This window comes from Neolamprologus brichardi, chromosome 4, assembly GCF_056152115.1.
Source record: "Neolamprologus brichardi isolate AB-2024 chromosome 4, ASM5615211v1, whole genome shotgun sequence".
Taxonomy (NCBI): Eukaryota; Metazoa; Chordata; class Actinopteri; order Cichliformes; family Cichlidae; genus Neolamprologus; species Neolamprologus brichardi.
Genome location: NC_142107.1, coordinates 13,191,361 through 13,208,136, shown reverse-complemented (window position 1 = coordinate 13,208,136; position 16,776 = coordinate 13,191,361). Strand labels below are relative to the sequence as shown.

Below are 16,776 nucleotides of genomic sequence, written 5' to 3'. Positions count from 1 at the left end.
GCAGAATTGGACTTTGTGTTCAGAACTACTGCTACTCTTTATGAACTGTTTACACACCTGAAATTTCAGATTTTGCTTTACAGCACTGTCATACATAATGTGACCAATGCAGAATTTGCAGATACATATTATATATTAGATTTTTTTTTTTCAGGACACTTTAAGGAAAATACAATTTCAGCATAGAACATTATAAGCATTTCTCAAAAATGAAACCTTGTCATACACATAAAAACATACAATCTGTCTCAAAATATAATCACATAAACTTCAACCACAAACGACAACTCAAAAAGGTGCAAGTTCACTTTAAAGCATTTCAAGTACAACAAATAATATCGGAATGATAACGTTGAGCTATACAGGATATGTTACACGTCTTTGAAAGTTAAACAATGTTCCCTCTTTCACTTTTATACTGCTAAAATTTGCCTCAGCCCTTAACAAACACTCCAGTCATCTCAGTGCTTTGACAAACATTCTGCGGTCTTAAGGTTTGAAGAAATGTACAAACACAGTTGTTTATGGACACTAGTGATAATTCAAACACTTTCTATCTTAATATAGAGAGAAATTTCTACTCCACTCATCTGAATGACTCCCCTGTCTAGTTTGGTGGTGTCAGAAGCAAGCAACAGGTTCACAAGGATAGTTTCAACACAATGAGGTTTCCCACAAAACCAGCAGATACTGAAGGGAAGAAGAACCCTAGATTCATTTTCATTGACAGTCTACATCCTCTGGATCTCAAATAGTCGGACGTCAGTGTCATACCAGATCGGAGGATCAACATTGCTGAAACAGAAAATAAGGAAAAAATGGATTTGTTTTAATTTGCTTTTGAGGATATCAGTGTCCATAATTCTCGTCTAAAATGCCTAACTCACCGCAAATAAACGACGCCCCACATGTAGGTGCGAAACCACATGGCAGTGCCTGCATTGGCCTGATATTTCCTAATGAGGATGGGGTGAGGAACCGGCAGCAGGCCCACTAATGTGCCATGCTGTAGAAACTTTAGGATCTCTGATTCATCTGTTAGACCCCTGCAATGAAAGACACAGTAGACATTTACAGCATTTTTAGTAATATATCAAAACAGTTAGAATATGCTTTTTGCAGTCCGATCAAAGCTAAGCGAAGTGTTTGCATACTTGTCGATGCAGATTTTCTCCACCTGAGGCACCAGCACCTGTAGAAGTCTCATGATGGTCTGCAGGGGTAGCTTACATTTCCAAGAGAGGACCTGGGATAAAAGCAAATCTAAATTGACTTCTTATTCCTCTAAATATCCAACATCTAACAAAAACTGAATGAGAGGCTGAGAGCAAACCCATTCTGGTGTGGGAGCCCAAAAGGACGTTGACGATGCACTTGACAAACGTCTTCTCTCCATTTCTGCTTCAGTGTAGAAAACATCCTAATAGTGTGAATAAATGCATTTAGAAATATCCTCTTTCCACTGGAGCAAACCAATACACCCCATAAAAAGGCACTTACTTCATTGTCCCTGCCTGAGTTAGACTCCGTGTCGCTGGTCCCAGTGACTGCACTTTGGTCTGGGTGGATAGTGTTTGGGGAGTCTGTCTTTGGAACTGACACCATGGTGCCATCCTCTGATACTTGGGACTTCTCTGTCAGTTTATCAATGCCTACAGGAAACCGGCATCATAAATCACATGGCATTAGTGAATACGTTACAGATGTGTCTGGCGACATTATTTTACTTTTATAGTCTTACCAAAAAATTAAATGCGACACCAACTAATTTTGTGTTGTAACTAAAAAATGCATAGAGACTAAATTAAAGACATATGAATTCAATCTGCTAGTTCTAAGGCAGTCATTTTCATGTGCATGATGTGCATATGTACATGAAATACATGATACTTTATTAGTTATAGATGTTCAGCAGCTTGCATCTAATGAGCTAATAACATGGCAGCAACTCAATGTATCTAGGCATGTAGACATGGTCAAAGCAACCTGCTGAAATTCCAACCGAGCATCAGAATGGAGAAGAAGGGTAGTTTAAGTGACTGAATATGAAATGGTTGTTGGTACCAGATGTGTTGGTCTGAGGAAGATTTACAGAGAATGGTCTAAAAATAAGAAAATATGGAATGAGCAGCAGTTCTCTGCGTGAAATGTTGATGTCAGAAGAGGATGGCCAGACCGCTTTCAGCTTATAGGAAGACAACAGTAATTCCACTTCTTATAATCAAGATACACAGAAGAGCATCTCTGAACACACAAAATATTGAACCTTGAAGCAGATAGGCTACAGCAACAAAAAGCACACCAGGTGCCACCCCTGTCAGCTAAGAACAGGAAACTGAAGCTACAGTTCACGCGGGCTGGTGGAAAAACTCTTCCAGGTCTGCTAAGTCTCAATTTCTGCCGCTACAGTCGGATAGTAGAGACAAAATTTGGTGTGAACAACATGAACGCTTGGCACATTTTGGGCCCCTTATTACCAACTGAGTATTATTTAAACCCCACAGAGGACTTGAGTATTGTTAATGACCATATCAGTCCCTTTACGACCAGCGTACCAATCTCCTAATTGTTGCTTCCAGCAGGATAACGCTCCATGTGACGAATCTCAAATTCTGTCTGTTTTTTGAAGAAGATAATGAGTTGACTGTATTTGAATGGCCTCCACAGTCACCAGATCGTAGACCTATAGAGCATCTTTGCAATGTGGTGGAACAGGAGATTCTCATCATGAATTTACAGCCCATAAATGTGCAGTAACTGTTTGGTGTCATATCAATATGGATCAAAATCTCAGAGGAATGTTTTCCTCACCGTTTTTGAATCTGTGCCATGAAAAATTAAAAGACTTCTGAAGGAAAAATGGGTTTAGGGTAATAAAGTGTCCGGTGAAGATATATGTTATGTGTGCTGTGCCTACCACACAGTGAATAGATTGTTTTGAAATTACAACATTACCGTACAAACAACACGTAGAGTCATTACCTGGCATAGCAACCAGGCTGGCCTTTAGTGTACCGGGCTCCGCTGGCACTGCAGGGTGTGAGCCCTCCATGGATACAGTCTCTTGGGAGCTGGTGCGGGAAATGACGTCGGGCGACTTCTTCTTCCTTTGCAAAGCCTTCTGGATGGAACTGGGGTCAGAGGGCAGGTTAGCCAGCTGATGGAACACATTACGCTTGCGAATTATGGCATAAACCAGGTTGCAGTTTCCTGGGGAGAGAAACATGGACACTTATGAAAATAATGTATCTCACAATAAAAGAACTATCTATCTATCTATGCCTTGAATGTCTCCAGCTTTCTCTTACCATCAAACTGGTACTGGATAATGTTGTTGAAAGCCTCGAGAAGGAAAAAAACCAGGTGATGGTTCTGAGCTGCAGAGAACAGGAACCAGGTGGTGGAAAAGGCCTCCAGCAGGTGGAGCAGTTTATTAGCTGCTACCATTGACAGGCTCTTCAAGTAAGGGGAAACTGAAGGATAAGCAGGAGTATTAAAAGGGTGTGAAATAAAAACTGTAACAACTAATTGTCATGGCGTGGTTATGTTGAAAGCAAAATCTGAAATAGAATGCGTTTTTACCATTTACAATGATGGTTAGTAGGCAGTCAAAGAGAGGCTGGAGACGCTGGTGGCCTGTTGTGATTATCTTGTGAAACACCTAGAAACCAAACAGAGCCACAGCTGTAAAACTTCACTGTATTTGAATTAGTTAGCTATCAAGAAAACTCCCATTTCAGCACAGCAGCAGGTGTGTCTCACCACTATAAGGAGGTCAGCATGAGTCCCTGTGAACACCGGGATGTCCATAGGCACATGGAGAGAATAGGGCTTATTCAAGCGCACGCCAAAGTTTCTCTCACCACTCAGCAACAGCAAAATGAACACACCAATGTGCATAAGTCCAACACGTGCTGCAGAAAAGACAAATCACACCAGAAATTGTTAAATGCATGCTTCTATTAGAGGTTTGTCGTGTGCAGTGAAGCAACTGAGGAGACTCACACTGGTCTGCTCTCGCGTCATTCAAGTAATAGAGTATAGGAACCAGGATATCTAACACATCGCTGCTCTTCAGGACAAAAAACAGGAACTTCTGCAGTGGGAACACAAAGTAGATTGTGACGTCAAATGAAAGCACCTTTTAATGCATCGCCTCCCCAAAGAAGCCTTCATCTTTGTTCTAACCTTATTGAAGTCGCAAAGTTTCCAGAAAAGCACCAGAAGCTCCTGGTGGAACTGGATCTTCTTGGTGGAGTTAGGCAGGTAAGTCTGGGTCAAAGGGTTAGTCAGCAGACGAGCCAGGCCTTTCAGTACAAAATCAAAGTCCTACCATTGGGAGACCACAAAGATACAGATTTTCACAATGCAGTCTTTAAAGTAATGACATTGGAGGATTTTTAAGAAACACTGATATGCATACCTCCTCTCTGTGAATCCTTGACAAATAATTCACAAACAGGTTTTCTGGTCCTGTAGACTGAGGAGAACAAAATCAGAAAGATTTGAATAACATTAATTAAATGCAATAAAGCCATCAAGTGTCTTCGTCACAGTCTTGAAGTTACCTCTTGTTCCTCTATGCTGGATGGAGAGGCAGGGGGGTGGGGAATCCCTCCATCATGCTCCAGTGTCACAATGAGGATCTGTACCGCCTGCTCCACCAGCTGCTCCCGGTAGTCAGAGAAGAGCAGGTGGTTGTACGGGATGCCATAACCCACCGGGTCATAAGCGCACACCACATTCAGGAGAGACGTGAATAGAGGCAGAGCATGTCTAGGAACAAACGAAGATGTTGACAATGTCACTAAATGTCACGCAATCCACCTTTTAATTTTTGCAATTTTATTTACATCTAAGAGATAACTGAACCATGACACATCACCATGGTAATATAGCAAGGTTTATGTCACGAACACTGGGGGTTTTTGCGACTGAGTTTGAGTGTTGTATTATTTTACTTTCAGCACTTATTCTTGGTTGGTTTCTTTATGTTTATATTCTCAGGCTTTTTTGGTTTCTGAACAAGTATTTGATTTCTTCTCATGGTAGTTTGTTAATATTTAGTTCCTTAAGTCTTTGGTTTCTTTGTATCCTGTTGTCAGCTCTCAGCCTCTGTGGTAGGTGCTTTTCTGTCTTGTTATTTCCTGCTTTATTCTGTCATTTGTCTCCTAGTGTCATGTTTTAATTTTACTTGTTATTCTGATTTAGTTCAGCTGTGTGTCCCAGGTTCCTCCTCACTGCACCAATCACCCCTTTGTGTATTTATAATCACTATCTTCCTTTGTCCTTTGCCAGGCCGTCTGCGTTCTCAGCCTGTTCAGTCCGATCTGTTTGTTATGGTTCCTTGGTTTCAGTGGTTGATTTTCTGCTTTTTATTTCTATTGACTTATACTCCACTGAAGAAAAGTCATTATTATTTAGCAAGATTGGCCTCTAAAGTCTGCATTTGGCTCCTTTTGCGTACATCACTACATTTATGTGTTTATGTGTGTGTGTGTGTGTGTGTGTGTGTGTGTGTGTGTGTGTGTGTGTGTGTGTGTGTGTGTGTGTGTGACATGGTAAATAGTCAAAACCTTCTGTCAGTTCTAAGGTTTACATATCAGGAAATTATTAAAACATTTTCTAGTCCTTACTGTGTCACCCTGAGATGAACAACAGCATGACATATTACACTTTATCTTTATTTATTTATCAAAAACTGAAATGAAATTGAAGAAAATGCACCATTCAGTAGCTTAAAGAACTGCCTTTATCAGCAATAACTAGAACTACTTGTTTTCTCTATGACTTTATCAGTCTTTTCCATCATTATGAATAATTTTTCACCGAGTCTTCTTTACATGCATAACCCAGTTTCAGCCAAACTTTAGCTATCAGACAGAAGGCCTCACATTTGACTCTAGAATAATTTGGTATACAGGAAAGTTCAGGCTCAGCTCAGTGACTGCAAAGTGCCCAAGAAAGCAAGCATAAATCATCACCCTTGATAATTGGTTTGAGGGGTTTGTGCTGATATGCCTTGTTTGGTTCTCTCTAAATCTGGTGCTTTGCATGACAACCAAACATTTCTGCTATGGTCTTGTTTGCATAAAAGACACTGGTGTTTTCAGATGCAACTTTTCACATCTAAGTCATTCTTTTTAGAGAGAAGATGCTTATTTTTTTCTTATCGCTTTGAAAAAACATTAACTTTTTTCTTTTTGAGTCTGACATGCAGCTTGGTTTTTTTGCACTTTCTGTGACCACTGTGCTGTCTGACCTTTGGGTAAATTTGCTGGGATGCCCACTCCTGAAAATACTGGTAGTTGTCTTGAATATTTTCCACTTGTGAATAATGTCTCTCGCTGAAAAACAATTGAAACTGCCTTATAAACCTTCCACTGCCAAAATATCTGTTTTTTTAGAAGAAGTCACACTTGCTGATGATCAGTTAATGACGTATATTTGGTTAGCAGCACCTGGCTGCTCTTAATTCCCATGGAACCAGTAAGGATGTACTTGGTTTTGTCACACACTGCTTCTGTAGTCTGGTTTAAGTTGTGTTAATATGTCATAGTTCATCTGAGGTTGTATTTACCTCATTTTGAGATGTGCTAAGGGACATATTTTTTTTTTATCGTGTCCTGTGAGTAAAACTTTAGAATTGGATTTTAAAATTTGTGTACTTTTCCTTCTTTTCTTTTCTTTTTTTTTAATCATTGCTGTATGTGTGGATGTGCTTTTATTTTCCATCACCTGTTTTCTGTTGAGCAGAAAAATGTCACCCAAGGATTGAGGATAGTGTTGTCTGATGAAGGAGGGAGGTACATGGCCTCGGAGAAGCAGGTCAGTAATAATCTCAACAGTTCCGTCCTGAAGGATGGAGATTGAAAAGACAGAAAAGACAAAAAAGAAAAAAGAAAAGAAAAGTAAATCACACACACACAAATAAGAGTACATTTTAGATTCTATCAGGCAGAGCTGTACACTTGAGGCCAACTCACCTATTCAGATCATGGATGTAGTTTAGAGGGGGCGACTGTGCAAATCCCACCCCTGCCTCCCAAATGTATTCACAGCTGTCTATAGACTGCATGCTCTCTACTGAGTCCTGGTTAAAGTCACACACACAGACGTACACACACACAAAAAAATCCAGTTAATAGCTTTATAGCTACATTTTCTGGTCTTAGATTTGCAAAGTAATTTATTCAGTGACTTAGACTCAATTGTAGATAATGGGAAGATTGACATTGTCAAACATTGTTAACTCCTGGTAAAAAATGGCTTATGAAACCTGATCTCTGGTATATGAATTCTAATATTCTGCCATTGCCATCCAGATTGTGGGTAGGTATAATTTGCTGTTGCTGTTTATATAAAAGATAATTTCACTTTAGTTGCCATAACAGACTTTTCTGACATCTATCTTAGCATTGAAATGATTACATGAACAGCAATGGTGAGTTCAAAGTTACAGACTGAGCAACATTCTTTTCATACTCATGGAGAATTCTTCCTTTTGTCGCTGAGAAAGTATCAGCCACCAGAACCTAGCTCGGTGCTTCGGTCAAACTTGAGTGGCAGGTTAGTTGAGAAATCTTTGATCAGGAAGAAGGAAGCAGTGCCTGAATAAATATGTCTAACGTCTGGAACAATGTTAGAGACTAAGGTCAAGGAATAAATGTTTGTGCTGCACTGTTCTGTCAGCGGTAACTTCTTTTGCTGGATGGAGGTAGGATGACAAATTAATGACACTGGACTGTACCGTGTCAGAAGGACAGTTGTTACTCACAGGGCCCCTCTTGTGACTATGCACAGTGAAGTCAGGGCAGAAGAGGAGGTCAGCGATAGCCAGGAGCAGCGACTCGGCCAGTGGTCGAGCTCCTTCATCATCATCCAGCTCGTCTGTCTGAAAAAATGTGGAAAAAGTGGAATCTTTCAAAAATATTTACATTTTTTTTAAAGAAAAGGAAGAGAATACACCTTTTTATATCTGGAATGAGGGAATTTAGGTTCACTGGAATAAAGCATTCCCACTTGGGAAAGCACAGGGCTTATAACCACTGTTCCCTCTAAGCTGAGCGCGTGAGCAATCGCGCACTGCTGACACAGTCTCCGCGCACAGAAAATCAGCGAAATAAAATAAATACATGTATTTACTTTAATTCCAATTCAGGCTGGATTTTTTTTTTTTTTTTTTGTGATTTTCTGTGTGGGGAGACCATGTCAGCAGTGCACGATTGCTCACGCGCTCAGCTTAGAGGGAACATTGCTTATAACTAATTTATTAGGTGAATCCATCTTTATATAAGTAAAATAAGAAAGCTTCTGAGAAGCTTGTTGACACTCTACCTGTCATATTTTTTAGAAACAAACAAAAGCAGTATTTAGTGTTACATGTGATTTAAAAACCCGCTGAATGTGATGAGTATATTCATGCATATTTTTATCTAGCTATCTATTTTCTTAACTCCTGATCCAGCCTTGTGAGCACTGTGATAGACTGGTGACCTCTCCAGTGTGTGCCTTGATTTTCTTCCATACAACCATGGATACACAATGTTAATCTGTGACAAACTGATCTTCCTTTTCCCATGCCAACTCACCCCAGCCCGCCCAGCACCAGGCACTGTGGACCAGAAAAATCCTCTCCAGTCCTGGTCCTCAAAGATGTAGGGAAGGATGCGGGTCAGGATGCGACAGCAATTCAGGATTACCTGCTTTTCTTTCTCAGAGGGACATCCAGACTCTGCTCCCTGGACGAGCTTCTCCACGGCCTGAAGAATCCAGAAACATTGTAACCGGGTGATTATATTTAGTATGGAACATAATATATAGTATCTTTTTTTATTTAGTTCAGTTTGATATTGTGTTTTAATTCAATTTAAAAACAGTGAATATGCTTCAGCTACACTGGTGCTAGATCTTGTTTAATTAATGAAGCATTACCCACACAGCACACCTCACTACACATCAAGGATCTATAGTATTTTATAACATTTTTTGAAATAATATAATTATTTTAACACTGAATTATTTCCAAACCAGAATGTCACCATGAGGAAAACAGCTATCCATCCATAATCATAGATCTTAATATCCAATCAACTTTTAGTTTGAGGACATAAAGATATTATAGCAGTTATCAAGAGTCATGCTCATTTGTTTGTTAGGAAACATGGCACCATGTTAAGCACCAGCAGTCTTACCAACAAACAGACAAGCATACTTAATCTCTGTATCTGCAATTTTTGGACCAAAAACAAAAATTTACTTGGTGATTTATTATCTAAATTTAATCAAATACACGCTGCAGATAAGCAAGCTAAAAATAAGCAAGAACCCATTTGAACCTGCTCAGCTTTCAAGGGCTCTCATTCCCACCTCTTCATTTAATTATGCTGTGAGCCCCACTGTGTTTGTTTCTGACAGGCAGCTTCAAAACGGAAGCTGGTGGCTAGAGACGGGAAGCAACGGGAAAAGGAAGGGGAGCTGACTCATTTATTCAGACATCTAAGAGCCTGTGCAGGGCTCTGCAGTCAAAATAAGGCACAGTTTCCAAACAACGGCATTTCATTATGTAACACAAAATGCGCCGAGAGTTTATTTAATGCTTACTTTATAACAAAGGGTCGCTAAATTTGAGGGGGACTCCTCTCGAACAGCTCTTATCTCTGCAGCTGGCACCAGTGCAAAAACATCCTGGACCGTGGTGGTGGTGTCTGCCCAGAACTGATCCCAGAAGGCATCGTCTGTGGCTTCCACTGGCTGGAGAAAAATATGTGCACATTTCAGTTCCCTTTGAAGCAAAACTGAGCATTTAACCTCGGCCAAACGTCTTATTTTATTTTATTTTATTTATAACAGCCTTGATCTTGCGCTGCACAGCATTAAAATCGCATCTGAGACCTTTACCTTAATACAAAGATCTACACGCTTATCCTTTCATGTATTTTATACATAATCAGAGCTCATGGCAATGTCAACACAAATGCTTGTTCTAGCAGCAGCGCAAACAGTATCTGTGACACTGACGGCACAGTCCACCTGCCGCATCTGCAAACGTAGTCCAGACCTACGTCATCACCTTTGATTTTGCTGTACGCCATAATGTATAATCATCTGAACTGAACGCGTACAGCATTAAAAAACCAAACAAGCAACAAACAAACAAACAAACAGAAACAAATTACGGTGACTCACAAAACAGAATCTGTGACAATTTAATCCAGTTTAATAAAAATACGACACAGGCCTGTTTGCCGCGTTATATTCAGATGATAAATATTTATAATCTGCAAAATAAAAAGCAGACGTGACCCGAAAAGGCTGCATGCAACACGAGATTAGTTTATTTTTATTTATATATTTTTTCTTTTCCTCCTACGTCGCAAGCGTTATCCCTTCATCTCGTCGACGATGCTCTTCGGTGCGCCCACTGGCTCTGTCTTTTAACGATCTATTTAGTTGGATAGAATATACATATAAACTGCTCATAACCCACCTGTGTTTTGGTTGTGAGCTGGATCACTGCCTTCCTGAAGTTCAATTTAGAGTCGGTGCTGCCCATTGCGGTTATTTGCCTTTATACACAGAAGGACCGCCGCTACTGACAATCCCTGATAATCTCACCTCCGTCCTTCGCTTGAGTCATTGGCGGAGACAATTTTTCACTCTATTGGCTGACTGGGCAAGCAGGCTGCACTACAGACTGCAACTTCCGGGTTGAAAATGTGCCAGCCACTTACTTCAGAGTGGATATTTTGTTTTAAGCCTTCTATCTGCCACACAACAGAAAATACAATATAATACATGGCAACCTAATCTGCACGTCTACTCGTCAGTATAAAATATCCATAAGAAGGTATATGTGGAAATAGACTTCAGCTTATTGCTTTGTTGACTTGTTTCTGTTGAATAGTCTCAGCCCTCAAGACAAACATTATGACAATAAATGTGTTTGCAAATGGCGACATCCTATGGGGAAATTAATGTGGTATAAATGGGGTTGACTTGATCAGACGAAGTATATTTTCAGGGTTAATGTGCTGTTTAACGTCAGTTCTTGTGTAGAACTTAAGTCTCTGAATGCTTTGTTACTTTCGGTACCACAGAATCCGGGAACAAGACGCAAGAGATTTGTGCATTTAACTGACATCAAACCAAAAATCTGCTTCTAAAGCGACCGTACAAAACTTTACACTATAATTGCTAGAATACTGTTACCTTTAGGTGTTCTTCCTTTCAGTCCCAAGCCACCTCATATTTTTACTTATGAAAAAGGAAAAGCATGCATTACACAAGTTAGCTTTATTTTCTGTTGCTTATTTCTGTTGCCCTTGTTATTAACCTTCACGTCTATATTGGTATATATATGCTTTGTTCTCCCCAAAAAAACAAAGCCATGTGAGTTAGGGTTCGTTTTTTCCTATTGGTCTTTAAAGGCACCATAATTGGTCTTTGCGCAGGCGCGGTACCATGTAAACACAACAGTTGCGGTTGGTTGTGCGTGTTATCAGTAGCAAGTATCGTTGGCTAGGTTGAGTTTGAACCCTAGTAATTTTATTTCGATTTAAGAGCGCAATAGTCCCGAAACGGAGTAAAAATTGTACTGTGTGCTGTAGTTAGCTAACATATGATAAGAGGATTCCCGTTAGCTTGCGGTGACGTTAGCATTAGCTTGGAACCAATGATAAAGCGCTTTAGGACAGGCTTGTTAACTACCTAGCTCGTCAACGCCTGATCTTTTTTTGTTATCAATTAACGCCACGTCGATTTTTTTGTGTGGTTTATCACTCTAACTGATGTCTTTGGCACTGTGATTGAAATGGAAAACTGTATCGCATTGTTATTGAGCGTAATTAGCTAATCAGGCAAAGTTAGCTAAACTAACAGGCCGTCGACAGACAGGAAACGAGCTCCGTTAACCAGCAAATAACGTCAGCCAACCGGCTCCTCCTGTCTGCTCAGAAGAAAATAAAAAGAATCTCATTTAGGTTGCTCAAGTGTTATCATATGTTGACTGAAAGCAGGTGAGCTTGCAATATAACTCCATTTGAGTAGATTGAGTAGTGTTTGAACGAGAGTTGGCTCGACGTTTCCGTGGCCTTTGTTGCAGGACCCACGTAAAATGTTGAATATGCTAACAAAATAATCATGGTTCCAGCAACCGTAATTGGTCACAGCAACTGTATTACTTTAACAACTGTAGTGCTGTAGGTCTATGTTGTCTTCGAAGTACCGTTGAGAATATACCGAGCTAGCTGGTCTTGAATATAACAATGGCAGCTTGCAGTGACTTTGCATAATAATCGTCATGTATACACTGTAGCAGGGATAAGTCATTGCTTTTAAATTCGTCTACTCTACAATTAACTGAGGAATTAGGTCTCATATGTTGCTGACACTTGTTTTTAATAAGTTGGTGAGGCCACATTGATCTTCACCTATTTTGGCTTTCTACCTGAACAGGAAACGGCAGCACAGTGGTGGTGATGAGGAGAATGGCCACCTGGTGCCCCAAGCCAAAAGGCAGACCAGAGCACATCCCATCTCTCCTGAGCCAGGCCGTGATGCCTGGGACTCTGAGGTACAAGCGTTAACTGAAACTTGCATTAAGCATGTTATTCAGTTCATTTAGAAACTATAGAGGGAAGGTAACATGATACTCACAGAAACCTGAATAGAAACGCAGAATAAGCATTTCTCATTTTTTACATGTCATTAAGCAAATTTTAATATTACACAAAGATGACTGGTGTGAATACAAAGTGCAGTTTTTAAATGATGATTTCATTTATTAAGGGGAAAAGGCTATCCAAACCTACCTGGCCCTATGTGAAAAAGTAAACATAATAAGTGCTTGTGCTATCCTTTGACCCAAGAACTGCAGTCTAGTTTTTGATAACTAGTCTTTCACATTACTGTGGAGGAATTTTTGCCCTTTCTTTTTTACAGAATTGTTTTAATTCAGCTACACTCTCTAGTTTTTTGAGCATTTTTCAAGTTCAGGACAAACCCAAAGCATCCAAATCTGATTTGAGTCTAGAATTTGACTAGGTCAGTCCAAAGCTGTCCATTTTTTTTGTTTTCTTGAGCCATTCAAAGGCGGACTTGCTTGTGTGTTTTTAGATAAAAGTCCTACTGCATTGACTAGTGTGTTTGAGCTTCATGGCACAAACTCATCAACAGACTTTCTCCCTTAAACGTTACCTACTATATTTGACTTTTAATGTAATGTTGGCAGCACAGTGGTTGGCACTGTTCAGTCACAGCAAGAACGTCCTGGGTTCAATTCCACTATCAGGCCGGGGTCTTTCTGTGTGGAGTTTGCATGTTCTCCCTGTGTTTATGTGGGTTCTCTCCGGGTACTCCGGTTTCCTCCCACAGCCCAAAGACATGCAGTTAATAGGGATATGTTAATTGGAACCTCTAAATTGCCCATAGATATGAATGCGGGTGCAACTAGTTGTCTGTGTGTTAGCCCTGCGACAGACTGGCAACCTGTCCAGGGTGCACCCTGCCTCTTGCCCTATAACAGCTAGCATAGGCTCCAGCACCCCTGCAACCCTGAAAAAGATAAGCAGTAGAGAATAGATGGATATGATGTTGATGTACAAATTAAATTTTATGCCGGTACTAATGAAACTCAAACCTTATTTTCCAAAACTTTCAATTAAAGATATTACGATTAAAGATCATTTAAAACATGCATTTTGTATTCACTCAGGTTATCTTTGTCTAATGCTAAAATTGGTTTGACCTGAAACATGTCAGTTTTCCAAATCTGCAATAAAAGAAAACAAGTACACTTACTTGCACCCATAATGTCACTGTGCAGTTGAAACTGTTGTAAAATCATAACTGTTTGTTCCTTAGTTTGAAATATCCCTCTGTTTTTCTGTATTAGTGTGTGTACATGTGTTATTTTAACTTTGTAGTATTTAATTTTATTTTTAGTCAGTTATGGAGCTTTGGATTTTACTAGATGCAGATTTAAAGTAGAATCTGTTTCACTGTGTATGATATTAAATTCCACGTTGATGTGCAGACCCTGGATTCTAGCATTCTAATGGTAATGTTAATATCTGCATTTCAGTCATCCAACAGTGAGAGCAGCAGCAGCATCAGCAGTCCTGAACGTGCAGCTGGGAGCTGCGTCAGTCAGTGTGCTCAGGGCCCCTGCAGTCCGCTTAGTGTGGGCAACTCTTTTGAGCCTACGAACCCAGTGTCCTACCTGCATATCAACCGCATCCTGAAGGATGCCCACTTCCAGAGCCTTCAAAACCGAGGTCACCTGAGAGACACATGACGACATAACGTCCCTCTGTCTGTCGCCAGAGGACTGAAGCCCTGAGACAAGTATGAGCATCACATGCTGAGTCACTTCACACAGCTCTTCCCCACCCATCTCCACTGTGGTATGTCACAGCTCTATAGATGTGTGGATGGAGACCAGCATCTGGTCATGTGTCCGAGGATGGTTCATCATTAAAATAAATCATAATGATAATCATTTTAGCAATAATAACTGTGATCAACAACCATTCTTTTGATCCACTTATTTTCCGACCAGTCTGGTTTACGTGCTTCTCTAGGAGCCTTATTGTGACTAGATGATGATGATGAATCCATGTATTTTGTCTTAAATGTTGTGTGAAAACAAAGCAAGCTGTCGAGGTGGCACCATACACAATTTTAGGCTGGTCAGTGTGACTGCTTTAGGCTTCTAGTAGGGGAATGGGGGTTGTAAAATGCTGAATCAGATGTCTGTGTAAGTACATAGACCAGTCTCAGGGAGGATTTGCACTTGTCTTGGACTGCTCATTTGCTTTCATATTCAGACAGGGACTACTTTATGGGGGGCTGTAGAAACCATGGGTGTTAACTTGGCAAAGGACAAGATCTTTCCAACCCTTACTTAGTAAATCAGGTATTTAAATGTTTTGTAAATGCATCTCAATCAAACGTGTTAGAGTTGGGTCACGGAGAAGGTCACATTTTTGATTGATTTTGCATTCTTGTGTTCATCTTCATGTAGTTTAATTTACTTCTGATTTTGAAATTTACCATGTGTGGATCACTTGAATCACACTTTTGGTTAGTTCATGTTAATAATAACAAGATAATGATTTAAAAAAAAAAAAAAAAAAAGATGGATCAGTGCGTTTGCTTTTACTTTTTTTTTTTTTTTTTTTTTTATTAAATTCACTACCTTGTTATTTTAGTTTGAAAGCCAAGGCACTGCTAACCAGCTAGCCCCACCTTTTTTCTGCTAGCTGGGAAACTTTGAGCTGCCTTCAGTGAGTCTGTTATCCCAAGAAGGCTCTTTTCTGGCTCGGTAAGAAATCAGCTATAAGCTGAAAGGTCACTTCAGCCAGAATCTGCAGCAGACGCAGAAATTATACATGTTTCATAATGCAAAGCTCAGCAGACGTGCAGATCAGAACAAGAACCAACATCTTTAACTGTAGTCCAATTCAATAGTGTTTAAGTCTATTTGTGGAACATGATAAGTACTGGAGAGGCAGGGAAATGACATGAAAACCACGAGAATAGCCTCCTGGCCAACATGGGAGCTAGGGTAAGGTAGTTAATTCCAATTAGACCTAAAATAATATACCTCTGTATTGCAAGTTTTATGAAAGTTATCTGATAAGATTGGTCAATCACTCAGCCCTTAATGCAGACTGTGAATCATCTATAATAAGGTGCACGTAATTATAATGTTACTGTTTTAAATAACGACTGGATGAAGCCATTTCCAAATGAATATAATAACGATCAAAAGGGACAGTGGGAATGCTCTTATTTGTCTGTATTATGTTTTTTTTCTTATAATAATGACAATAGAGACTGGTTGGTATAAAATTGAGTGGACAAAGCTGACTAACAAAAACACAAGAGTACTTTGATTATTTTGAGCTGAGCTCAGACGAAGTAAAGATAATTTTAGTGTTTTGTGACCATGGAAAAGTCATCCAGTATGTTACCTTTTATCTTGTGACCACAAAGAGAAATCCAAACAGTAATAACACCCATTAGCTCTACAGCCTTCCAGATGTCTTATTTTCTTAGTTGTTGTTTTTTTTTTTTTCTTTCCTTTATTGTACAGGGGGATGGTGCATTTGGGGGACAGCTAGTTGTTTCTGTCCAGACAGAGTTGCAGTGCAGCCTTTTAGGTTTTAAAAAAAATAAAAAAATAAAAAAATAGGCTTGGACTGCAATTATTACTGGAGCCACTAAAGAGCAGATAGTTTTTCTGCCTGTGCACTACCATTCAGATATTGCTGCATGAGTGTCCCTCTGCACCAAACATCCAGGTGGGTTTCTAGCATCCTGTTGGGATTGATTTATTTAAATCATTGTCCCAGGACTAAACTCAGTTGTTGTTTTTCTTTTATTTTAATTTTTAAACTGGCATGCAGAAATGAAAGCCTTTTGAAGATGTGGTTTATTTTTGTTCAATTTTATATTTTTTCTATATTATATATTTAGTAATGTACATGATATTAATGTGGCAATGATTCTTTTGTGAATATCCTCTCATTTCATAAATAAAATTTATTGATTTTTCAACTGTTGTCTTTCTTTTTTTGCTTCTGGTCACCAAATGTTTTATGCTTTCCAAAGTAATGATGTCTTTTGGTTTGTTGTTAATATATCAACTCTTAATTTTCAGTGCGACAAGGAAAGTTTTCTATTGGCTATTCATGCTGTCAGGTTTGCTCATTGTGGAAAGTCTATGCATACAGGTATCCTATCTATCCACTTTTTTTTTTCCCTCCAGTA

At 39.5% G+C, this 16,776-nt stretch overlaps 2 protein-coding genes across 2 annotated transcripts; one reads left to right on the top strand and one right to left on the bottom strand.

Moving 5' to 3' along the window:
• Positions 1–38: 38 nt before the first annotated feature.
• hid1a (HID1 domain containing a) lies at positions 39–10,629 on the bottom strand. The gene is made up of 19 exons (XM_006791389.3): positions 10,490–10,629; positions 9,604–9,753; positions 8,592–8,762; positions 7,778–7,894; positions 6,987–7,093; positions 6,739–6,855; positions 4,569–4,776; positions 4,424–4,480; positions 4,189–4,329; positions 4,006–4,096; positions 3,763–3,914; positions 3,583–3,661; positions 3,309–3,473; positions 2,983–3,210; positions 1,501–1,652; positions 1,334–1,420; positions 1,155–1,246; positions 888–1,046; positions 39–795 (listed from the first exon to the last, which is right to left on the bottom strand). Exons 1-19 carry the CDS (start codon positions 10,553–10,555, stop codon positions 732–734), a joined length of 2,403 nt encoding a protein of 800 aa, XP_006791452.2. The 5' UTR covers positions 10,556–10,629; the 3' UTR covers positions 39–731.
• An 828-nt stretch (positions 10,630–11,457) lies between these two features.
• On the top strand, positions 11,458–16,527 carry LOC102789986 (protein VCF1). The gene is made up of 3 exons (XM_006791390.3): positions 11,458–12,017; positions 12,457–12,574; positions 14,084–16,527. Exons 1-3 carry the CDS (start codon positions 12,001–12,003, stop codon positions 14,294–14,296), a joined length of 348 nt encoding a protein of 115 aa, XP_006791453.1. The 5' UTR covers positions 11,458–12,000; the 3' UTR covers positions 14,297–16,527.
• Positions 16,528–16,776: the final 249 nt, after the last annotated feature.